The following is a 26824-nucleotide window of genomic DNA, read 5'->3' as shown; positions in this document are numbered from 1 at the left end:
CTATCATATTCTGCCGGCATTTTATTTTGCTGTACGATTTTTAGTTTTTCTCCAATTTTTAATAATTTATTTTTCAAACATTTAAATTTACCGCGCAAATAATGAGAATAATTAATAAGGGTGCATTCCAAAATACGCTACGCTACAGCTGCTCGCAGCGCATTTCTCCACCCTCTCACACTCATAAAACTTTAAATAATAATTTAAATTTTTCCCGCTATTCATTTATCAAAAACAGTACCAACTATTAATGCTAAAGGTGGTCACACACAAATCATAATAAAAAAAACTTAAACATATATTAAAACACTTGTGAATAATTATATATATATTCCCCAATTATTAATAAAAACGTAATATAATAATTTGTAAGTAAAAATATTTAAAAAAACTCATTAGATTAAAAAAATATGAAGCGAATGGTAGTAAAGAACAACAAGTGATTCTCTTGTAGCTCGAATTTGATTGGTCGAGTGTTGGTAGTCTGTCTAACCTCAATCACACGAGATACTTTATTGAAAAATAATTTAAATTGTGGCTGCAGCCATATTGTAATGACGCGATCTGCATTATAAAATATACAACAAGCACCAAGCAATTATTGCTGTACATGCTCTGTGATATAATACACTAAAATATTAAAACAAATAGTTGTTATTTTTAAGAATAATGATAACTATTTGTTTTAATACTTACCTGGTTTTAATTTAACTCACCGTAATCTCCTCAATTAAAATGAAATTAAAAATTACAATACATATCACAGTTCTGTGAATAAAATTAAACTAAAAAATAAACGTTGTGATTAACATTTAAGGTTAATACGAAAACTAATTTTATAAAATAATAATTCATTTTCTAAGTTATTTAAAATGAATTTTTCGGAACAAAGTGGCATTCAAGGACTGCCACAGTTTTCGGAATTAAATCCACGATCAAATTTTTTATCAAATTCAAATTTTACTTCAACATCGGCTCAATTACTTGGTGGACAAAATTCTGTTTACACTACAAGTGATCCAGGAAAACAATCAGTTTTGGTAAGTTTTGTTCATAGTTTGATATTTAATCATAATATATACAAAGTTTGATAATCATTCGGATATTTTTTTAAATTTTTAATTCTGAGCTCAAGGATTTTTCATTACACGAATTATTAAAACCAGCAAATAATTATTTTAAATTTTTTAAAAAGTGAAATCTATAATCAAACTGATACTGAAGTTAGTCGACGTCTAATAATTTTTGAATTTTTTTAGAAATGATAAATTATAAAAAAAAATATGAGTGTAAATGTAGCAGACATCAGACAAATTTAAAATTACAAATAAATAGAGTAAATAATTAATAAAATACAATTTTTAAAAATGCGCGTTCAAAAATTTGAAAATTAATAAGTGTATTTTTTAAAAATATTATTAATTTAGTTATTTACTCTATTTATTTATAATTTTAAATTTGTCTGATGTCTGCTACATTCACACTCATAAAAAACTATATTTAAAAAAAATTGCACTTATAATTATTTTAATTTTCTGCATGTGCATATTTTTAGTTTTTTTTGGTAATTAAATAGTTGAAAAAAATTAAAAAATTGTTAATTGTCTGTTAACTTCAGGATCATTATTATTAATGATACTGAAGTTAGCTGACGTCTAATAATTTTTGGACTTTTTTGGAAACCATAAATTATAAAAAAAAAACATTTCAAAAACTTGCACTTATATTTTTTTAAATTTTCTACATGTGCATTTTTTCGTTTGCTTTTTTTTTAAATTGAATCGTTGAAAAAAATAATCCAAAAATTGCTAATTGTTTGAATTTTTTTAACAACGATAAATTATTTTAAAAAACTGCACCCAGAGTTTTTTAAATTTTCTACACCTGCATATTTTTATTTTTTTTTTTTTTGTAATTAAATAGTCGAAAAATAATTCAAAAATCGTCAATTGTCTGCTAACTCCAAGATCATAAATATTTTAAAAAATTTTTAATTCTGACCCTAATTATTTTTCATTACAAAAATTAGTAAAACCAGCAAATAATTGTTTTAAATTTTTTAAAAATGAAATTTATAACAACGTTTAATAAAAATGAACTATATCTATAACAATTTATTTTTCTAATAGGCCAACAATGCGAATAAATATCCAGGATCATTACTAGCCTGGTCAAATTCAAATGCTCTGATGCAATTGTGTGAAAAACAAGCAATCCAAACAATAAGCATTCCAAATTACAGTCAAAATAATTCACTACTTGGTGGTATGCCATCAAATAGTTTACCTGTTAGATTACTATCAAATGTGTATTTGCCTACAACCTCGCAAGCTGATACGACATCAACAATAAAATCCGAGGAAGTTAATAGTGATTTAAGCAACAGTAATATCAGCAATAATGATCAATCACACAGTCTGCAGTTGCAGAGCGCAAGTATGGCTGAGTATTTGCAAAAGTTACAAGCAACGAAATTACCCCTGGCTACGTTGCAGCAGTTGATTAAATTTCAAACCGAGCCGATGAAAAAAGACAAAGCTGATAACGATGATGAGAGAAACGATCAACCGATAAATAACATTCTTAATATTCCAAGTGTACCGGGTTTTAGAAATAATCTACAAAATGGTAATCAGTATTTAAACTCAGATCAATTACCGACAAATATTAATCCGATTGATTTGAATATTCATATTGAGACTGATCCATTGAATAGCAGTAGTAGTACTGCTGCATCTATACAACAGCCAATAAAAGTTGAACAGCAAATACAAACAGACTCACCTAAGACGGAACGCAAAGTTAAATTTCGTGCTAAATTGGGTGAGATTAAAATCACTACGTGTATTGACGGTTCACTTCTTTATTGTTGTCCTGAATGTAGTATGGTTTTTCAAGAAAAATCTGACATTGATCAACATATTCAGATACATCTTCAGGTACAGTTAAAAATTTTTTTTTTAAATATTAAGGCCACTGTCAAATGATTCTGAAGTTAGCAGACAATTAATAATTTTCGAATTTTTTTTCAACAATTTAATTTAAAAAAAAAAATAAATAAAAATATGCACATGTATTGAGATTTAAACGAAATTCGTCACATAAATTTCAGTAGAATCTTCATGTCAATTATAATTTTGAATGTCAAATTTTGTGGGCTAAAGTTTATTTACCAAATTTCGTTCAACTCCTAATTGATAACAACTGAGTAAATTTTTTGTAAATTTACAATTTTTTTTTAATTAAGCAATAAAATTTTAGTACTCTTCTGACAGTTCAAGGTCATTGAATATTTTTAAAAAGTAGGAGACACTGACTAAGAATACCCTTAATTAGCAAACATATAATTCTTATTACAAAAATGATGCAGATCAAGTTGATAATGGGCCAGACACGTCTCGACCTATTTTGGGTTGCAAAAATTTTCTTTTTGATAATTAATTTTTTTGTAGCGATTTTCAAATTTGAAATACCTACTACTTTCTCCAAATTTAATGAGTGTGAATGTAGCAGACATGAGATAATTTATAAATTTGAAATAAATAAATAAATTAATTGAAATAATGAAATTTAAAAAAATGCGCGTACGGATTTTGCTTTTATTTAAATATGCATTTTTTAATTTTTACTCTACTTACATTTTATTCATTTATTATAAAATTTAAAAAATTTATAATCGTCTGCTGCATTCACACTCATAAAATTTAAGATTTCGCTGTGCCATTTTTTTATTTATTTAATTTACTGAGTTAAATAATCATTCAAAAAAAAAAAAAAAAAGTTGTAAGGAATCATTTTGCAATTAAACATTCAAGTAAATTATTAATCTAAACTAGAGATTTTGAACCCGCCATAAATTTCTTTTTCATAAAATATTTAAAAATAGTAAAAAAATTTTCTTTTGTCTTCATATTAATTATTTGACACAGATTTTATAAAATAAATATTATAAAGATAAATTGAAATTATGTTTTTTTTAAATTAAAATGATAATAAATATTTAAAATTTATTTTTATCATCTACTTTAACTGTACAAATGTCTACAAAGATAAAAAAAACAAAGCTGCAAATATGTGTCGAATGATTTAGTAAATAAGAAAGTAGTCATTTTTAAAAATAAATTAAAAAAAAAAATAACAAATAATTAATTGGGATAAATATTGTCTGAATTGCAGGAACGTAAGTACCAGTGCAAAGAGTGTGGTGCAATGCTGAAGAGAAAAGAGCATCTGGACCAGCACATGCGAGGTCACTCAGACGAAAGACCATTCAAATGTCTTGTGTGTCAAAAAGCTTTTAAACGAAACGAACATTTAACGAGGCACTTTGTAATCCATTCGGGCGATAAAAATTTTACGTGTAACATTTGCCAGAAAGCATTTTCACGTAAAGATCATTTAAACAAACACACACAAACACATTTGGGTATCAGACGCGGAAAAAGTAAAAAAGATTCAGTACCGATTGAAATAAAAGAAACCATTGAATCAATGGGTGATATTTCAAAACATGATTTGAATTATCTATTGAAAGATGGAACATTTATTAAACAAGAGCAAAATTCATTCCTACAACATATACAAAATTTACATAAAGATCAACAATTGAGTCAAACTTTTTCCGTTTTCAAAGAACAAGCTTTAAAGGAAAATGGAATTCATCAACAACCAGCTGTCAATATGAATGAAATTTTACCCCAAAATACAAGGTATTTAATGCCATCTTAGTGTTTAATGGTAAAAAAAATTTTAAATATGCTCTCAAAGCAATAATTGTAATTTTCATTGTCATTTATATTTATTAGGGGTGTGCGAATCTTGTTCGAATTATGTATAACTTTTCAAATTACTCGATTCGAATCGAGAAAATTCTGATCAGTTTTCATGAGTGTCAATGTAGCAGACATCAGACAAATTTAAAATTATAAATAAGTATAGAAAATGATTAAAAAAATAATATTTAAAAAAAATGCACTTATTAATTTTAAAATTTTTTATATGCGCATTTTTTTTATTTTTATTTTTTTAATTATTTACTATACTTATTTGTAATTTTAAATTTGTCTGATGTCTGCTACATTGACACTCATTCAGTTTTCAAATATTCAATTTTTATTTAAGGGATCGTTTAGTTTTTAGAGTAAGTTAAGAGACCCAGTACCCAATAAGGGAACTAAAACCTGATCACTCAGGTATTTGTACTAAATTTTACTAAATATAAATATACAAATACATGAGTGATCGGGTACTAGGTCTCGTATCTTAATCTCTTTTTTATTTTTCGTCTGAGGTAAGATCTAGTACTCGATCACTCATGTATTTGTATAGATATATTTAGTAAAATTTAGTAAATATAGATATACAAATACATGGAGTGATTGAGTACTAGTTTCCTGATCGGGTACTGGGTCTTTTACTTTAACTAAGAATAATTTTTTCGTAGATTCGTGTCTGAGTTCTTTTTTCCTCTGACGAAAATTTGAATTATGGAGAAAAATATTCAAATTTTAAATCGTTTCGAAGAAAATTTTGAAATCATTCGAAAATTTATGAATAATTCGAATTATTTGATTCGCAGTTCGACTTAAATAGTTCGACGATACGAATAATTCGCACACCCCTAATATTTACATTTAAATATTTAAAAGTCATAGCTATTTTATGCTTGATTTTTCGATGACAATTAACGCGTTTACGTCGATTACTTTATATAAATAACAGTTTACAAAATAACTTTATTTATAAAATCGTCAATGAGATATGTATTTTTTTTTATTTTATATGTAAATTTAGAGTAATTAAATTAAGTAAGAGAGTAACGATTTAAGGTAGAGTGGGCTTTACAATTGATGTTTTAACATTAGGAGACAATTGTCTATAGTTCGTTATAAAAACGAAAATGACTGCACTATTGGCTGTGACCAGCTTCATTGTAGGTTGCTTTGCCGATTGTTCACTTAGAACATTTTATGTGCCACTAAGTTACATACGTATCGGTGTGATCCTATTCGATATTTTTTATCAAACAAATTGAGTTTTAATTATTTATTTCCATAATCTGTCAAATTTATTGAGTATTTTTTTATTATTTTTATAAACTAATTAATTTTTATGAAAAAAAAAAAAATTAAAAGTATTCGGATATTTTAGATTAGAATTTTATAGATTATGAAATTTTGGATTTTTTTTTAGAATTTAATGAAAAGAAACTTTTTTTATTTTTATATCATAATTTTTATTGTTTATTTGTAACGAGATTATTTTCATATCACCTGCATTAAAACTGAGTTTCAATGCCTGTTTTGTCAGTCGAAAAAAGCCAATTTCAGATCAATGTAATTGAGCGGGAAAAAGCAGATCAGTTTTTCCCTATCGTTCAGAATTTATCATGTTTCGCCCTGTTAGCAATCGTTTTTCATCAGTGATCCTGATAGCCAAGTAGGCAGTAAGCTATTGCAGCAATTTGTCATTTCCATTAGTTGATGTTAACTTTCTGAGAAAATTGGCCGCAAAAGTTGACATTCCATTAGTTGACGCTGTTGCCTTCAAATTTTTCAGAAAGTTGTCGGCAGGTTGCGGCAGTAAAATGTCGCCATTTTTCTGAGAAAGTTGGTAACAACTTATTGTCAACAGTTACAAAAGCTGGAAGTTGTCGTCAAGTTGTTTGCAACTAATGTACACCAACTTTCCGATCAGAAAGTCTGGCATTCCGAGAAGTTGCGATTAACTTGATGTCAACTTGTCAGTAAATTAACACTTTGCAACTGATGTATGCCTTCAACTTTCCCATAAAGTTGGCGACAATTTACTGCCGCTAAGACAAATTTAACAGAAAGTTTCCCGCTATTTTCCATCTACTTATTGAATTAAACTTGACAAGTTGGGGCAGTAGTATGTCGGCAAGTTGCCGTTAATTTAAAAATGTCAACGACTGGCACCAGACATAAAAATTCTCAGTATCAATGCAGATAATATGAAAAAAATACTGCGTGACATGGAATAAAAGACGATTTCAAATTTCGTGTGATGTCAGTCAACTTCACCCTCGTCTAAAATTGTCTTATTCAATCTCCTGTCACGCAATTTACTATTTTGGTTTATATAATATTTAAATAATTGAAAACTTGTTCTCACATTTGATTTAAATGAGTATTTTTACAATAAATAATACTAACATTATTTATCATTTATTTTAATATATTTATTTTATTTTTTATTTAATTTATCACGACTTATTTAAATAAAAAACGATTTAAAATATCAAATTTTTTTAAATGTTAGTATTTAAATTTTTATTCGAATATTATTAATTCTGTACTGCAGTAAAGTTAAATAATAAACCAAGCAATCAATTTAATGGATATATAGTACTGTAAGACTAGTTAATTTTTATAGGTTTTTTTTTATTAACCGTAATCTAGTCTACAGTCTTAATGTTTATAAATAAATCATAAAAATAAATATTATCTAATAACTTGAATTGCCATAAGAGAGAATGGATGTTTATTTTATTGAGCTTCTAAATAAAATAAATTTGCCTAATTCGAAATAATCGATTGTTAAATTTTTAAATTAAATTATAATTTTTAATAATTAGTACGGTGTCTTTATTATTGATAATAAAAAATTATTATTTTTAAAAATTATCCAATTTTACGTAACGAAAATTTAATAAATAATTACATTTATTTGTATATGTATATACTTACTATTTAGGATAGTATAGATATTAGTAATTAATAGATTTAAATTTCGCCCAATATTCATTTGGTTAATAATTAAAATGGCAAAAAAAAAAATTAAAATGAAATAAAACTCAATTGATCTTCCTGTTGAAAATTGAAATTTTTTCCATATCAATTACAGTATTTTAAATAATTAATTAATAAATTATTAAATCTCACAATTAGTATTAATACGACTGCAATAATAATAATGATGACAATTTCTTCGCGACAATTGTATCTTCTTCCATATCAATATAAATCATCGATAAGTAATATGTAGTATTAATAATAATACAGTTGATAATCTTCCATATAAATATTGTGAAAAAAAAAATAATTAAATTTAAAAAAACCAAAGATTTGCATATAGTTAATTGTCGATATGTTAAACTTTCCAGGTAAAAAAAATAACTTGATTTTGGCGTAATTTAAAAATTTTTAAATAAAGGAAGTGAAGTTTAAGTTCTTTTTTATGATACCAGCATTGAAACTTAAAGTTTCAGTGTCTCTACAGTCAGTATAAACAAGATAATTTCAAGCCGATGCTGCAAACAAACTGCTAGAATTCGTAATTTACAAATACCTGCATACAGCGGGCAGGAACATGCGTGATTCTTCCCTTGGGAACACAATTGTTTCTGCCCGACGTTAGTTATATTTAATGTTCATTTTCTCATCTCTGGGAGGAAAACGTCAACTTTCGTTCCTCTGTGCTAAACGAAGCTGCCACTTTCCGGCTCCGTCAAGCAGCAAAATAGTATACACTCCTTAGGCAGCAAATAAGATAGCCTCAGATCACATGTTTGTCAGCATCGGCCAACAATTACATGTGATCTAAGACATTTCTTACTTTACTGCCCTAGGTGTGTAATATACTATTTTGTCTTATTTACTGTCTAATAAGTGACTGTAAATCTCAGATTTCTCGTTCTCTAACAGTTCTCCTTATCATCAGCTGAAATTAACTCGTTTCTTACTGGCTGCAGACACTGAAACTTGAAGTTCCGATGCAGGTAATCATGAAAAATATGGTGTGACTCAGGATGAAACACGATTTTAGACTGCGGGTGATGTCAGCCAACTTTGCCCTAGTTGAAAATCGTCTTGTTTCATCCCTTGTCACAGAATATACCCGTGTAAAAAAAAATTGTTGAAGAAAGGTTAAAAAAGTGTCGACTATTCTAAACTTCAAAACTTGACACAATGACGAACTTTTTTTATACGATTTACAAACTTCTAAAAATGCACAGAAAAAAACAATTGACTCGATACTACAAATTAACATTTTTCAGTGCAAAATACGTTCAGAAAAAACGGATTTCGAACTATTTCTGGCCATTTTTCGTTTTAGCATATCTTAATAATATTAAGACATTTATTGATTTCACTCTTGAATTTTCAAAAGTTTAAAAAATGTTTAAAAAAAGTTCGTCGTGTCACGTTTGAAGTTTAGAATAGTCAACACTTTTTTGACCTTTTTTTAACAATTTTTTTTACACGGGCACTATTTTTAATAAATTAAAAACATATTTTAAGATATGAAAACACATTTGGTTTTGACTTGCTTTTGAATAAGTTGTCTTACTTAATACCCATTTACGCCAACTAAGTCAAATTGAAATCACGTTGCCTTGGATTTCACTTAAATTTAAGTCATTTAAGTTAAATTCAAGTCAACGGGACTTTAATTTGACAGTTGACTTAAATTTTTAAGTTACAAAAGTGATATTGAAGTTAAAAAAAGTAAGTGTAGTCAATATCAAGTCAAAAAAGTTAAGATCAAGTTATTTTTTGACCCGGGCTGACTATTATTTTGTTCACATTTTTAAAAAACAGTTTTATTAATTATATTTATAATTTATTTAAAATAACATACTAACAAATGGTTAATTAATTACAACCAAAAAATATTTTTTTTTTTTTATTAAGACACTTAAAATAAAATAAAAGGAAGAATGATTAAATTTAACGCGATAAAATAAACTGTTGAGTATAAAAGATATTAATTGCCAAAAATAAAATAAAAATGAAAATAAGATAAATAATAATTAATTACACTAGTAATTATAAATGAATATAAAAATAACATGTATTTTTCAAACCGAAATATTTTTGAATAAAATAAATAAATAAAAAGATTGATAAATATATAAATATATTTATATATTGTCTCTACCTATTTAATTTTAAATTTTATTTCGTCATAAGAGTTTGATAGCACACAAATTCAATTGTGTAAATATTAATATGTCGTAATGTAAATATAAATTATTTATATAGAAAATAGTATATATTTAATTTTATTTAAAATGAAAGTACAGTGATTACACATATTAAGTCATAGATATGTAAATACATTTTTAGTATCGATTATGTTGTGAGTACGGATGTGCGAATTGGGTTTGAATTGAAGAATTCAAATTTTCAAATAATTCGAAACTTCGAATAGTTTGAAATATTCAAATACTTCAAATCTTCTCGTATTGCTTGAATCTTTTAAAATAATTCATAACTTTTCAAATTATGTGTCAATTTTTAAATTATTTGAAAGTTTTCGAATTATTTCGACGTTTCAATTAGCAAATTGTCGAACTCCATTTCAGAAAATCCTCCATTTATGTAAAAAAGAAAGTAATTTAAAAATTTTTTCATCTAAAAATCAGTTCCATATCTAGTATATACATAATATTTTAGTCTAGGTTACTCAAATAATATTTTTTCTTACTATTACTATCTGAAAATTGCACATAATCACCTACTAAAAAATATTAAGAATAACAACTCACTAATTAGAACGTCGATTTGTAACTTTTCAAATTGTTCGATTTTAATCGAGGAAATTTTGGTCAGCTTTCAAATATTCAATTTTTATTTAATGGTGAGCTAAGTTTTTAAATTAACCACAAACAATTTTTTTGTAGATTCATGTCTGGGTTCTATTTACCTCTGACAAAAATTTGAATTATTACAAAAACTATTACAATTTTAAGTTTTCCTAAAGAAAATTTTTGAATTATCCGTAAATTTTTGAATAATTCGAAAACTTATGGTGTGTTTGGACCTCCGCCCGGCGAACTGGGGCGCTCGCCATTTACCCGGGAAAAATAAAATTCATAATTAAATTATTAGAAAAAAAGTTAATTACCAATAAAAAAAAAAAAATGTATGAATTATCAAGTGTGCTAATTGGGGGCACTGTCTGAGAATAGCCTTGAAAAATATATAAATGAAAATCGATTTTATCATACTATCTGTCTGCAGTAAATGTGCGTGTGTAAATTGTGTGTGCATGTAGCATAATAAAATTGATTTTTATTAATGTTTCTTATTAATTAACAATTGTCATTTTTCTTTATTCATTTTGATACTAGTTATAAAGATGATTCATAATCATACATTCAGATTCGCTTACTTGAATTTCACTTTAATCGAAACATTTGATAATTTATACATTGTTTTTTATTGGTAATTAACTTTTTTTCTAATAATTTAATTATGAATTTTAATTTTCCCGGGTATACGGGGGCGCCCCATTGCGCCGGACGGGGGGTCCGAACAGACCATTACGAATAATTCGAAGTATCCAAAATTTCGAAATAATCGATTCTGATTTCGAATCGAATAGTTCGTAAATTCAAACTATTCGCACATCTTTACACAGAAAAAAAAAGTTCTCGACTGAAAGTAAATTTTGTGATTCAAGAAAATTTTTTTGAAAACCTAAATTTTCTCGGATAAAGTAGAAATTTTCTCTGACCGACAAATTCTCTTGGCTCAAGAAAATCTTGACTTGGTTCCTGAAAACATTTGTCTTCCAAAATATTTTCTTGATTAAAAATATTTTTTTTTTTGTGTAGTTGTGAGAAAAAAAAGTAATAATAATTAATGAACGAATGAGTTATTTTTTTGAGTAATTATTGAATAAGCTTGATGTGTGTAACCGAGAATGGATTCAAGCCACTTGGCAAAAGCACGAACTACAGCAATGGGAAATTGAAATCCTGATTGTGATGGTGTCACTGCTTCAACTGATCTATCAATATTCTCATTATCAATTTCTACTTGACTCAATGGTTCTATAGTCTCTATATCATCCGGCCATTCATTATCTTTGGATATACGAGATATTGAACTCTCATGTGTTGACATTATTACATTTTCTTTTGGATATAATTGAATATATAAATTTTTATTTACATCATCTTCATTTTTATTATTATTATTATTTTTAAACGCAATGTGATTGAATAATGGCAACATTGGAGCAATAAATTTATCATTATTTTTGTTATTTAAATTTTCTTCGCTATTCCATGACTTGTCATCAGCAATTATTTTTTCGACATTGCTGACATTATCAGGTCTGTGAAATATAAAATCATAAGTCGCTCGCAATTTTCCAAATAATTTATCCAACGGTTTAACTTGACTTGAACGTTCTTTGAAGGCAATCCAGTCATCCAACGGCACTAGCTTCGTTATTTGAGGCGAACCGTTTATTTTTGATAAATTTATCTATTTAATTAAATTTGAATAACTTTTATTTTTTTTTATTATTTGTAAACTTTAATTAAGGCCATTCTTAGACCCCCCCCCCCATTTTGAAAAATATTTAATGACCTTAAACTGTCATAAGAGTATTAAAATTTTATTAATTAATTAAAAAAAATTAAAGCATTGATTGAAAAAAAACGATGCAGTTACAATTTCACCGGAGTATAGATTTTTAAAAAATAACTCACAGTTGCTATCAATTAGGAGTTGAACGAAATTTGGTAAATAAACTTTAGGCCAAAAAATTTGACATGATTTGATTGATTATTTATCAAACTGACTTATACCGTTTTATTTTAAATTAAATAGATATTTCCAATGATTTAATATAACTACATATGGTCAGGAAATTTTTTAATTATTTGACTGGGATACCTCGAAAAGTCAGGGAATTTTAGTTTCAAAAATCTGTGGTCGCCATGTGTCTGAGAATGGCCTTAATAATTGAAAAAAAAATAACTTACGAAAAATATTATACACAAACTTGTTATATAATTCATTTTAAAAAAAAATAATAAATGACTTTTTTTTTAATTTTTAAAATGAAACATCGATGATTGCATTTGCAATATAACTGAAGGACTTATTGACCGCAAGACATTTTTATATCAAGAAAATTTCCAAAGGCGTCGATTGTTGTTTTTATTTTTCATACAATGAATATAACAATTGACACTTAACTTGTGTAATTTTATTTAATAATTCTGCGCCAATGTCTTCGGCCCAAATCTTCAGTGCAGGATTGCCTAATATATTTTTTATTCCTGTCACGTAGGGTCACTTGCTTATATTCTTTATAGTGTACATATTTTAGTACAATAGAATAAAACCAATTGCTCTGTCAAAGTGGACAATGAAAACTATTTTAATTGGATGGTATAGAATTTATATACAGGTATATCATATCACTTGTGGTTCTGCCGAGTATATATTGACGTAAATATATATATACATATATTTCCCCACACTGATTCATTGATTAATTCCCGAGGGATCAGGGACAATAAAGCTTTGGAACGTTCATAAATATTTCATTTCCCTCCATTTAGTGTAGTGACTTTACTTTTTTTTTTTTTGTTTTTTATTTTATTTATTTTATCTTTACAAGTAACGTTGTGAGATGTTTATTATTCATTAGGTAAGAAGTGCACTGTGAAAACAAAGTTTCAAAGATTCAAGTTATAAACTAAACGGTAAATATTTACTTTTCATTTAAAGTCAAGAGCGTAATTTTAAAAATTTTTATAAAATTAAAATACTTTTTTTTATTTAGGAGGAGAGAAATTTTTTTATTTATTTATGGGAACTTATGATGTATTAGTGTTATTTTGCGCGATAATGGCCGGATACAAAATTCTATTTAATTCTGGTAGTTATTCTATACTGAAAGTTATCGAGCGCTTACTGCATTATCCATTTCGATGTACTCACGTACACATTTCATTATTACCTGCCGCTCTTGTTGAAGTTTTTAGCACACCAACGTCTTTTATAATAGGTGTACCTTGTTCGTTGAAACGTGAAACAGCTGAACTTGGGAGCAATTATTTTTTAAATTATTCCTATTATTAATAATAATGATTTTAAAAATTATATTTTAATATTTATAGATTCTATTCGCACTAGAGTATTTTGCTATTGGGTAAAGCTCTAATCTCCACGTTTTACTCTTTCATCCCAATTATTTATTGTCATTAGACAGATTGTAGTATAGTAACTGACACTGTCAAAAATTTTTGGTGTGAAAATGGTCCCCGAGGGTTTTACACGGTCTGCTCGGTGTGAAATTTTCTTAGTGTGAAATATTAAGTGGTGCACTTTTAACTCTGTATGAGAGTTTTTTTTAACACCGCTCGGTGTTATTAGCTGAAAGATTTCCGATAGTATAATCTGTAGTTCGAAATTTTCAAATCATATATAGGTTGCAGAGCTAGTATATCATTATTATTATTAATGTAGATTATTTTCAAATAAAAATTGAATACTTAGTCTTGAAGTAATCGAGTTTTAAATTAATAACTTATACATTTACACTATTGGCGGTGTGAACGTTCTAGTTCACACGGTGTAAAATTTAACACCGTGCGTCGTGTAACTTTCACACCGGCCGTGTTAAAAATTTTAACACCAAATCATTCACACCACACCGCAGGCTCAAAATTTTTTACAGTGCATACGAATTGTACCATATAAACTAATAATTTTATGTCATAATTTGTTAACTGTGATCAAAATCACGTACCTATGCCTGTATATGTGTAAATTTGTTTATACATTTAAACGTATAAGGACTGGCTGGGCCTGACAGGCCTTCTCATAGAGCTTTCTGTATATCGCGTTACTAATTCCAAAAAGACGTATTTTTATACGCCGATCGTTTTGCATATTTATCCCGAGTCAAAAACAAATTCGGATTTAAGTCTCAAAGTTCTCAATGAGGTTTTTGAGGATCAATTTAGAATTTGAAGATTGACAACAGTATAGAAAGTTATCCTAGTTTAGTCTTCAAAGTAGTAGTTACGACCAATTTTATCACTTTGAGGACTAAACTGGAATAACATAATCTGGATTAGAGCCTCAAAATACTCAAAACATTCAGGAATAATTTTATCCACATTTGAGCCTCAAAAGTCTCATTCAATGTATTATCTCCCCTCCCTTTTCTATCTAAAATTTTTCAAAGTCCGCAGTATAACTTTTCATTCATTGAGGATTTTGAGGCCTTAGTTATAATTTCAAATCGATAAATTATGCGATTTAGACCTCATAGTTCTCATTGAGGATTTTTAGTACTAAAGTAGACTTACTTTCTAGACGGCAAATGAAACATCAAAGAAATCGAGGCTTTTGAGGACTAAACTGGAATTTGGGTTTTGACTCGGGATTTTGTAGCTAAAAATTTTTTTTCCAATTTTCAGCTTTAGAATAAGTCTACAATAAGAGTAGCAATTAAAAATAAATTATACGCCCTTTTGGTTTTAAACTTAGGGACTAAAGCCAAAAGGGCGTATAAAAATATGTCCTTTTGGAATTAGTGGCGCGATATAGTTTATGTATACCAAAAGCAGAGTGCGGAAGGTCTGGGTGCAGAAATCTGCTGGGGATGCTCACATTGTACCGAGGGTATACATAGTATCTATGTTACTCGAGGGGATGTGTGGGGTCTAACAAGGGCCAATGGCTAGAAATCTATGTTTAGTCCTACTCACATGCACGAGTGAGTCTGTACGTACTTAATACAGGACATAGATCGTCTGCCGTTATTTGCTATAATTAGTTTGAATATATGTTTGAAGTAGTTGCTAGTTTGTCTCATAAAAATATTTAAAGAGGAATAATAATGAATATTATTTATCAAAGTTTATTGATTACTTAAAGTATTGTTTGTTATAAAAAAGATAATGAAAAGTTTGAAGATGAACAATAATATAAATGAGTATGAATTTATAGTAAAACTTATGATATTGATCAAGGATTAAAGCGTAGTGGCAACAAAGGTCTGAGGTCCTTATTGATTTCACTGCCTGGTTCCTTAAGTTCTTTGAGCATTCCTGTGATTTTAACCTTAGCGTCATCTCTTGTGACCTCGTTACGCTCTAAAATTTTTTCTAAGAGTTTCTGAAGCTGTGGACCAATTCCACCTTCGGCAGAAGTTTCGAGGGTCTTTAGAACTTCATCAGAGTAGCCGGAAAATTTAGCGAAGCCTTGCTTTCTCGCGTCTTTGCTCAGCGCGTCGTACAAAAGGGCTAACTGTTGAACGGAACATTTTGGTGGTATCTTTGAACGCCTTAGATAAGTTGATAAACTTGGTCGTGGGACTTGCGTTACTTTTTCCCCCAGCAAAGTAAATCTGAATAACCAAAATTTATTGCTGATTAATTTACAAAAACAAAAAAAAAGTTAATATGGAAAATTAAGTTATCAACTAACAACTAAACTTATTTGTTGATTAGTTATAAAATTCCATAATTAAAAAAAAAAACACTTTCCCATGCCATTTAGAAGGGAAATGGAAAATTGCAATCAAGAAGTACTTATGTTGATATTAAGAGGATACGCCACCGGACCTCTTTCTCACACTCAGAAAAATAAACAGGACTATCTTTGTTGCACTCGTACACGCAAAAAAATGAATTATAAAAATTAGTAATTGATAACTAAAAATTTAGAATGTGGTCACAATTTAATATCATTTCAAACAGTAATTTCGCGGTTTTATAGAATAAATTATAATAATCTTAATTTACTTATTTAAATTTAAAGTTTATATGTAAATAAATCATGTTACAAGTAATAGAAATTATAGTTTGGTAGACAAAAAAATTAAATTATAATAATTTAACGTTTCAGCTTCAACACTCGCTGTTTGGAACATTAAAGTTGATAGTAAAAAAGTAAAAAAACATTCAGTATGATAAATAAAATTTTCAATGTCGAACAATTGATTTTATGTACAACGGTATATAATTATTATTCTTCAAATTGTCAAAAAGTATATCTTAAGCGCATCAGTTTTTATAGTTTGAAACAATAAAATTTTACTTGTGTTTGTAAGCTTTTAATGTATGGGAAAGAATTAACCTAAAGTATTACTGATGCGCGGCTATATCTATATGGCAAGATGACGTGTTTTATCATTTTAAGCGATAAAATTTAAAGACCAAAAGTGACTATTTTTTTTTTCATATCAATGTATTTTAGAAAATCATTCTTATACTTTTTCGCTTTCAATATTATATTATTTATGAACCTTCTTTGATGCGGGTTTATGGTTCGAACAATAAAAATCAATTGAAAATTCGAATAAAATTTATCATTTATTTTTTTGCGTGTAGAGTAAACGAGAATTTTAAAACAATTTTTCTCGGAGACGAATTATAATATTTGAAAATACGAAATTTCTAGCCCTCTGGTAAGTTTTTAAAAAACGCTAAAGGCTCTATTTTAGGTTTCCATTGTTTGTCCAAGAATTGAATTGAATTGAAAATCGGTTACCGTTACCCCTTAAGAGCTCTAATTTTCACAGGGTTTTTTTTTACTCTGCTAAAACTTTTGGAAGCGTATTCTTGAAAACTCAAAAATAGTCGATTTTTTTTAATCAGTCTAATCTCTACCCTCCATATTCACGTCTTTCAATTAATTCCATAAAATCTATTTTATTTGTAATCGTCGCAGAATGAACAAGATAATTTTCTGTTATATTTATTTTTCTGCTATAATTTATATATTAGATTTTGTATAGATTATGATGGAAATCTGTGCAATGCATTAGTTAGTTTATGAGATTATACTTAATTATATTATATTGTATACTAATGTTCTATAGACACACATTTGTGTGAATTTTTGTATAATTGCCGAGTGGCGTTAATAAATAAATAAATGAATAAATAAATAATTGATTAGTTTATTAATTATGATATTTCGATTAATCTCGTACGAGTCGTGTGGAAACCGGTCGTGAACAAGGGGAATACAGGGCATAGATCGTCTGCCGTAATTTGCTATAATTAATTTGGTCATATTAAATGTACATAAAATCTACAATATCCACATTAATATTATTTTCAAAATAATTACGTGATTTTGAAACATCATTAATGATATTACTTTTTAATTACCGTTGAACAAAAATAATGTTAATTGTTTTAATTTAAACAAATGAAGAATCTAAATCCTTTAATATTTTTTAAAATAAATTATTTTTCTAATGTTTTATTGAACATTATAATTAATGTCTATTAGCACTCAATTATTGAGACTGTTTGTATTTAATTTTGCTAAAATGATCTAAAACATTATGATTAATAAACAAACTCACCTATTTTCATCATTATCCTCTTCGTCGCTTTCATCGTTAGACTCTCGAGACTCATTTGATTCAGATTCCTCAGACGAATTCTTTGTTTTATTTTGTGGTTTCATGATACCATAAATTTCTTGAACAACGCTATCAACTGTAGGTTCTTTTTTATTCTTAATCTTTTCATCTTTATCTTCCTCCGACGAGGCTTCTTCTGAAGACGACGACGACGAGGATGACGACGAATTGGACTTATTACTTTGCTGACTTTCAACGCTAATTGAAGTAGTAGAGACTGAGTCAGTGAGTTTATCCTTTGAGTAATCTACTAATGTAATGTCTTTTTCTGGCTGAGGAGTCTCTTGATTAACTTCTTGTGTCTCATGACTTTCTTCAGGGATTTCGTGATTTGTCTCAGGAGTTCCATAATTTATTTCGGGCGTTTCTTCACCCATTTCTGGCATCTCTTTGTCACTTGACGGAGTACTGGGATTATCATTTGAATTTTCCATCTCGACAATTGATGCCTCTTGACTCAATCCAGGTTTTTCTGTTGACAATTGATTAGATGGAGCTGTTGCTTCTGGTTGCTGCTGTCCAGGCTCATGAGACATTGTCGTTGATACTGTCGTTGTGAACGTCGTTGACATTATTGTCGTTGTTTGCTCTGTTTCTTCTACTTGAAGAGATTTAAGTTGCTCAACGGCGTAAAAAATAACCTTGAGTAAATACATTAAATATATTAAATTATTTTTTGTAAACTATATTTACTTTTTAACTCATTTTATTTTATCCATCATAATAAATTATTTTCTTTTATATTCACCTGCATTGCAGCTGGTAAAAATGAGTCAGAATAAACAGGAGTTGAAAATGCAGGACCTTTTTTTGCTGGGCCAGTACTAGCCTGTAAAATTTTTTTATCGAATTAGTTTACTTTATTTTTGTTAAATGTTTATTGTTAAATTAAGAAAATATTTTTTTATTCCATCATTTATAAAAATAAAAAATTTACATATAATTAATAAATTTTTTTTTATTTTTATGCAGACGTCACTTGATTTTAGTGACAAAAAGTATACACTAGGAGAATAAATAACTTTTATAAAAAAAATTCTTTTTTGACCCAAGAAATTAATTTTTTGAAAATTTGCAATAAAGTTTTATTTTGATTTAAACAATTAATTCATTTGAGCAGTAAGTATTTGTGAAAAAAAGATTTAATTACAAAATAAAAAATAAATAAATTTTCTCCTATCAAAATTTATTTTATTGAAATTAATAAAATATTCAGATGCATGAAAAATTTCAATCAATATGCATTTAAAATTTTTATAGAAGAATTTGATCTTTTTTTTTTATTTTACATGTTTGTAGTAAGTAAACTTTTTTTTTCAAAAAGAATAACTACGAAAAAAATTGTAAGTTCTTCACATAAAAAAGAGTTTTATTGCAAATTTATAATAGACTAATTTCTTAGATCAAGAATGGATTTTTTAATAGAAGTTATTTTGTCTCTCAATGTATATGATGTAAAATAGAAATACCATTTGTGGACATTGTTTTATTTTAGAGCATTTACACTGAAAAAAATTAGCGGAGTAAATTCGGAGTAAATGCTGAGATGATGACTGTTTATTTATTTAATCCCCTCGGAGTTAAATTCACTCCGAAGGGGAGTTTAACTTAATATTGAAACTCCGGGTCGGAGTGAAACTCACTCCTAAAAAGTGTTTATTTTAATATTAAAACTGGGAAGGCATCAGTTACCTGCAATTTTTTTGCCGATTATATCAAATGCCTACAATATTTTTTCGTACATAATAAATGCATACTGCTTAGTTGCCTACCAAACTTTATTGCCTACAGTTCTATTGCCTACTAAAAAAATATTTTATGATGTCCAATTGATTACAATTCAACTGTGTACCCATCAGAGAAATACCTGATTAATGTAGAGAAGCTTCTGATTTATTTGCTAAGAAAATCAAGAACTTATTGATGAGAAATAATAAATGTTCAGGACCGATCATTTAAAAAAAAAAAAAAAACTCAGATGATCTGAAAAATATCGGAACCACGGTAGTTTCCACAATATTAACTGGAAACTTCATTGTTTTCTATCAGATTAAAAATTAATTAAATTGTTAATGATTGAAAATATATTCATTTATATGTTCATATTTTTTATTTCTGTAGGCAATAGAACTGTCGGCAAAAAAATTGTAGGCAACTGATGCCTTCCCATTAAATCTCCGAATCGGAGTGAATTCAGATTTAAATAAAATCTATATCACTTCGAAATCACTCAGCTGAAAAGACAAACTCCCGATTTATTCCGTATGCAGAGTGATTTTTTTTTAAACTCCGCAACTCCGAGTGACTCCGCAATTCAGATTTAAATAAAATGCGTAATCACTCCGAATTAACTCCAAATTTTTTACAGTGTAATACTTTATTTTAGTTAATGAAAAAGTATAAAATAAAATTTCCATTGTAACTGTGTGATAAAAGTATCTGTACACATTTTAAAAATTAATTATGTCATTTTGCTTTCTACAAGTTACTTTATTTAAATTTTTAGCGTCCGAAACTAGCCCTAAAGTGGCCTAAAATGGTACCTCTACCCTCTATGAAGATTGTCATGTATAATTATTTTTATTATAAAATGACACCGCAATTTAAAGTATTTTGTTATACCGAAAAAATAATAATACATAAAATATTGAAATCTTTTATATTAAGTCCTGTGTCAACTAAGATTTTAGCCTCTGAACTCAACGTCCATAAATGATTATCAGTTTATTAGAAATATTAACATTAACGATAATTTATCGGGCGTTGGTTAGTCCAAAAACCGGGAGTGCAGAACATGTTAAAATAAATCGGTGACCCAGTTTCTCGAATATGAACCTCGTTTAGTTACGAGCGTGTCATTACCGAGGATGCTAATTGCATTTGACAGGACGCCCTTGGGAAATCATAAAAATTTATAGAATCACTTTTCTCGCTAAAAAACTAAACTTCTTTTTTTTTTTTAAATAAATCACTGTCTATTTAAAATTCACAATATATATTTTAATAAATAAAGTTAATTATTTACAAATATCTCGTGAAATATTTATTACATAATTATTATATATATTTATAATTAATAATGTATTGAGTTTCGTATACGTCAATTTATATGGTTATCAAAACAAGAAAATCAATTAACGAGCTGTCTATTTCATTAAACTGTTAAAATGCACTTTAATTATACTATTGAAACTAATTGACGTGGTTTTATGTAACAAATTACTGAGAGCTAAGAAAATTTAATTTTTAATTATACTCTGGAAAATGTTGTTACGAGTTTAACAATTAAACTTAACTTTCTTATTATGTTTCCAAGTACGTAATACAATTAACCACATGAATAAGTTTACTGTTATTATTAAAAGTACTATTAAGAGTATTAGTTATTTTATTATTATAATAATTATGCGGTCGCTTACCTCCCGAAAGAAGAGTAAAATAAATACCAAGTAAATTTTCATGATTTTGATTTTTTTTTTTTTGGCAATAATATAAATAAAATATAATTTAAATTTAAAATTCAAGTGAATAAACAGTAAACTTGGCCGGACGATCGGTAGACTCAGACTGAAGAGTATCGAAGAGTCAGTAACGGTTTAAGGTCTTCGGCATTGCCGCCGGTATCTCACAAACACATGGATTTATTCAAGAAAACACATTCATGTATGTACACATGTACATTTATTTATTCATTTGTGTATTTAAATATTCGCATCTTTTAATCGCTGCACGTCATATACACTTGCTTGTATATATTCATACATTTAATATTATATCCTCTATTTAATTCTTTGAACATTCCTTCTAGTCTGTTGACTGTTAAGCCTCACTTCACTTCTTTATTAATGTAAGATCTGATTCAACTCTAGAAACGACTTTGCATTTCAAGTTCAAGTTCTCGGTGAACGAGGTATAGTAGTTTTAAACTGCATTTCATCGTTTAAAAAATGTCTTTATATTTATTTGATGTGATGACAATAACAATAATATAATCAAAGTTGTGATTTTTTACTTTTGTTTATTTAATTCGGGAATTTGAAAGCAGGATTTTTACTGAATCACTGTATTGATAAAAATAATATTTATTATGTTATATATATTTATATATATATGAAAGTGTTTAAGAAAAACCCACATGAAAAAAATATATAAAATATGTATAAAAAATCTATTTTTAGTAGCTAACTTTTGGCCGATTTTCATAGGTATTTTATATATTTTAAATATATAAAAAATATATATAGGAAAATATAAAAAAAATATATTAAATACATATGTTCATACCGATATTTTTTTTATAATTTTATATATATTTAATATAGATGTTTGTATATTTTCCTATGTATTTTATATATATTCCCAAATATATTTTTAATATATATTTAAATTACTTTTAAAATATATATGAAAATCGGCCAAAAATTAGCTATTAAAAATATACTTTTTATACATATTATATATATATATATATATATATATATATATATATATATATATATATATATATATATATATATATATATATATATATATATATATATATATATATATATTTTTTTTATAAATTTTTTTCATGGGGGAAGGAAAATTCTCAAGGGTAAACCTGACCTCTAAGTCTCAATTTTCCTGTACTTCGGTAGTAATCCGAATAGTAAAAAGTAAAAAAAAGTTCGATAAAAAAATTTGAACTGTAAGCTGAGTGCTTTTGAGTCAAAGAAATTAATCGTTAGACAATAAAATATATAGAAAAACATGATAGGTATTGTACGAATGTTTTAAATAAAAATAAACAAGTAAATGGTTTTTTTTTATTTATTTATTTTTTAAATGGTTACAAATAAAAGTTAAATTCCATGAAGTATATTGCCGCCAGTTGTTTTCAAGGTAAGTCACTACAGGATTTCAAGTGATTACGCCTGACCGGTTTCAAATTTTTTGTTCCCATTATTTTTTTTTTATTATTTTATGATTTTTATTATTGTATTTTAGTTAAAAGTTCTGGTGCTCTACAAAATATATGAAAAATAGTTGACCCCGAGGGTCAGCCCTAAAACTTTCCGCTGTTTTCTCGCTCGACAATCCAAAATATGTAATGAGATATATGTCTATAAGTTCTCCGAGGTCGAAGATTTTTTTTTTTATACGTGATTTTACAGAACGAACAAAATATGTTTATCATACGATATTATTGATCTTGAATTTTCTCTCTGCAATCAACTGAGTTTATTACAAATTAGATCCGATTGAATTATGAAATTAATCAGACCAATTTATTTATTCATTTATTAAAAAAAAAATATATAATATAATTTGAAAATTTTAAAACGCACATCCATTAAAAAAAAATATTTATAAATAAGATTCAGAATTTAGTAATTAGGGATAAAATTTTCTGTTTACACACTGAAAAAAAGATTCATTTGAGCCAAAGATATCGTATATTTGGATATGGCCAAATAAATATTTAATTGTGAGAAAGATATAATATATTTGAGTAGTTTTTTATTGCGTAAAATAAGTGATTTATTTGTGGTAAAGAAATGATCCAATTGCTACAAATAAATAAGGGCTTCAAATATATGTATAGTATCGCCAAAGTTTAGGTTATTTGTCAGAAATCTAATATCTTTACCACAAATATATCAATTATTTACCACAAATAAATTATATATTTCGGTCAAATTATAAAATTATTTGAATCAACTGTCATATTTTGTTGTACCAAGTATATTTATTTGTCATTAAAAAATATTTAAAAAAAAGCCACAAATAAATTGATTCATTTGGGACAAATATTTCTTTTTTTCAGCGCAAGAGAGCTCTCTTAAAATGAATCAGTGATTAGTACTCCAATCAGTGAATGTTCACTGCAAAAATAGTCCTAAGTATATCACTGATTTAATCAGTGATATACTTGGAACTGATTCGCAGTAATAATATTAACTGATTTGCAGTACTTGTCATTGGTTCATTTTAAGAGAAAGGGAAGGGTAAAATGGGACACCGTTTTTTAACACTCAAAGATATGATTTTCGCAAATATTCATATATATTCTCTCGTAAAAATACTGAGTTAATTGGTCACTCCAAATAGTATGACCATTTCGAAATTTTGACTAAAAAAATTATCTTGTGCTAATTATCTAAGTTATCATTATTACAAATCGGTAAAAAAAATAACTTGAAGATAAAATTAACTTTAAAGAAGAAAAAATTTTTTTTTAGTTCACGAAAAAATTAAATAAAAAAGAACTATTTTTTTTTAAGTTCATTCTATCTTCAAGTTATTTTTTTACCGATTTGTAATAATGACAACTTGAATAATTAGCATTAGAAAATTTTTTTTAGTCAAAATTTTGAAATGGTCATACTTTTTGGGGTGACCAACTCACCCAATATTTTTACGAGAGAATATACATCAACACTTACAAAGAATAACAATTTCTTTTTGTTAAAAACTACACGGAGAGAAAAATATCGCCAGAATGACTATCCAATGTATCCTCAAATGACGTATCGTCAGAATAACGATTCGTATACCTAATATAGGCATACTCTCATATTAATTTAATAATCTATAGTATCGTTAAAATAAAGATACGTATTTGAGTTAGGTTAAGTATTCGTTTATTTAATTTAACAATACGACGAATAGCCTTTGTAACGATATGTAGTTTCGTTGATATAAGTATCTGTATAGCCAGCGTAAGGATCCGTATAGCTAAATTGGCTATACGTATCGTTGTTCTCGGTTGCCGGATGCCTAAATACAGAGTTTGCGCAATAGTCATGTCAGCGATTCATAAAATGCCTAAAATAAGGATACAGATCGTCATTTTGACGATCCACTGTGAGGATACTCTGTATAGCTGAATTGGCTATACGGCGTATCGTTAAGTAAAATGACTATACAGCGTATAGCCAGAATAGCGATACGTATACTTAATCTGGCGATATTTTTCTCTCCGTGTAGTGTCTCATTTTACACCGCATACTTATGAAAAATATGGCGTACCACCCCCCTCCTCTTTCCTCTAATCTAAAATATTAAATATTTAAATGTAATATATTTACATATTTCTATTTTTAAAATATAATATCACCAATTACGCAAAAATTTTGAAATATCTTATTAGTATATTAATATATTTGTATTGTTTTTTTTTATCATCATTTCCTTTACGAATATAATGTAAAAGATATTTCATAATATGATTTTGTTCAATACGGGCACCCTCATAAGATAATATTTCCGTATAAGCTTAAAGAAAGATCACCGTAGAAAAAACTTATATATATTCCATCGAGATACTTAGTAACAGTTTATTAATATAAATTCTATTCAATTGAGGTTTGACATAAAAACTTCTAAAGTGTCGTATACAATACGTATATTTTTTTAAATTTCGAAAATTGATAACTATTTTGATTCAATAATGAAAAAAATAATATTCATTGCTATTCTAAGTACACTATTGACGGTAAGTCGTGATGTCATGTGTAATTTAATAATGTGTATTAATAAAAAAAAAAAAAAAAAAAAAAAACAATCATTCATTATGATTCAGTTGTTCTGCGAGTTCATTTACTTTTTTCATGTTTATTTTTCCATCTTACAGTACATTGAAGTTGAATCTAAACCACTGAAGCGTTCGATCGAGATGAACCAGAAGAATGATAAAGATTACAAAATGTCTCAGTCGAATAGTATTGAAAATAATTTTCTTCGGCAATTATCATCGATTTATAAATTAGTACAGCCAAGAAATCAGGCAGACACATCAACAAATACAACGACAAATTTTCAGCCGCTATTTAATGATGAAAATTCATCACCTGCATCAAATAATTTACTTACGACTTTTTTAATTCCACTGTTATCACGATTTCAATTTTCGCCCCAAGAATTTTTCCAAGACAGTTTTGGATTTTTAAAAGACACTTTTACAAAATTGAGCTCTATATTTCCAGCTGATAGTACTAAAGCAAGACAATTTTCTAACATGAACGGACTAGCCAACTTTATTGGGCTCGATGATAATGGATTTTATACAGACAGACTTGAACCCGCTGGTCTTCTTGGTGGCAATGGTTGGTTTGCTAATAAGGGTGGATTATTAGGGGGTCCAGGTGCTATTTTATCTACGGGACCCATTCTGACGGACTATCCAACGCCATATAAAAAAAAATAACTAATAAATATTGATTATTACCTTTAATCATCTTGTTTCGAAAGTTTAAAAGGTAATTTTTTTTTCAAGTTAAAAATTTGACTTTATATTTAAGGGAAATTCCTTGAAATTATGCACTAGTTGAAATCTGTCATGAATATAAAATATAAAAATGATTATAAATTAATTTATTTACATACATTTATTTTATAGTACTTCAAATTTCCGAATAATAAATGAATGAGAGTATGAATCACAATTTATTTATTGTTTTTTTTTAATTTCAATTGTTGTTCATTTATTGCCTATAATTAACTTTCCATAAAATCAATTATACGAGCGATAGTTATTTAAAAAATTATCAATATTAATTTAAAATTTTATTTTATTATTTACAATTATACACGGAAAAAAAACTTTAAAAATTAGTGTATGAAATTATAACTCACAACCCGGGTGTCAATATGGGGAATTTTTAAATTCCAAATAATA

At 27.2% G+C, this 26824-nt stretch overlaps 3 protein-coding genes across 3 annotated transcripts; 1 reads left to right on the top strand and 2 right to left on the bottom strand.

Moving 5' to 3' along the window:
- The first annotated feature begins 539 nt into the window (after positions 1–539).
- LOC130663447 (zinc finger protein 468-like) lies at positions 540–25934 on the top strand. The gene is made up of 4 exons (XM_057462683.1): positions 540–1040; positions 2130–2939; positions 4177–4709; positions 25781–25934. The coding sequence occupies exons 1-4, from the start codon at positions 873–875 to the stop codon at positions 25806–25808; spliced, it is 1539 nt and encodes a 512-aa protein (XP_057318666.1). The 5' UTR covers positions 540–872; the 3' UTR covers positions 25809–25934.
- On the bottom strand, positions 9997–12864 carry LOC130663454 (uncharacterized). The gene is made up of 2 exons (XM_057462691.1): positions 12746–12864; positions 9997–12242 (listed from the first exon to the last, which is right to left on the bottom strand). The coding sequence occupies exons 1-2, from the start codon at positions 12779–12781 to the stop codon at positions 11610–11612; spliced, it is 669 nt and encodes a 222-aa protein (XP_057318674.1). The 5' UTR covers positions 12782–12864; the 3' UTR covers positions 9997–11609.
- Positions 15627–21749, bottom strand: LOC130663448 (dentin matrix acidic phosphoprotein 1). The gene is made up of 4 exons (XM_057462684.1): positions 21582–21749; positions 18911–18991; positions 18103–18803; positions 15627–16131 (listed from the first exon to the last, which is right to left on the bottom strand). The coding sequence occupies exons 1-4, from the start codon at positions 21621–21623 to the stop codon at positions 15750–15752; spliced, it is 1206 nt and encodes a 401-aa protein (XP_057318667.1). The 5' UTR covers positions 21624–21749; the 3' UTR covers positions 15627–15749.
- Positions 25935–26824: the final 890 nt, after the last annotated feature.

This window comes from Microplitis mediator, chromosome 2, assembly GCF_029852145.1.
Source record: "Microplitis mediator isolate UGA2020A chromosome 2, iyMicMedi2.1, whole genome shotgun sequence".
Taxonomy (NCBI): Eukaryota; Metazoa; Arthropoda; class Insecta; order Hymenoptera; family Braconidae; genus Microplitis; species Microplitis mediator.
Note: the sequence above shows the minus strand (reverse complement) of the source record. Positions and strands in the feature narration are given on the sequence as shown.

Excerpts from the sequence above, each read along its gene's own strand:
- LOC130663447 (XM_057462683.1), top strand. The coding sequence starts at position 873 with ATGAATTTTTCGGAACAAAGTGGCATTCAAGGACTGCCACAGTTTTCG. Across the intron at positions 2,940-4,176 it reads ATATTCAGATACATCTTCAG|GAACGTAAGTACCAGTGCAA; the intron begins GTACAGTTAAAA and ends TCTGAATTGCAG. Across the intron at positions 4,710-25,780 it reads ATTTTACCCCAAAATACAAG|TACATTGAAGTTGAATCTAA; the intron begins GTATTTAATGCC and ends TCCATCTTACAG.
- LOC130663454 (XM_057462691.1), bottom strand. The coding sequence starts at position 12,781 with ATGAATTATATAACAAGTTTGTGTATAATATTTTTC. Across the intron at positions 12,243-12,745 it reads GTTTGTGTATAATATTTTTC|ATAAATTTATCAAAAATAAA; the intron begins GTAAGTTATTTT and ends TTAATTAAATAG.
- LOC130663448 (XM_057462684.1), bottom strand. The coding sequence starts at position 21,623 with ATGAAAATTTACTTGGTATTTATTTTACTCTTCTTTCGGGAG. Across the intron at positions 18,992-21,581 it reads TTTTACTCTTCTTTCGGGAG|GCTAGTACTGGCCCAGCAAA; the intron begins GTAAGCGACCGC and ends AAAATTTTACAG. Across the intron at positions 16,132-18,102 it reads GAGGATAATGATGAAAATAG|ATTTACTTTGCTGGGGGAAA; the intron begins GTGAGTTTGTTT and ends TTGGTTATTCAG.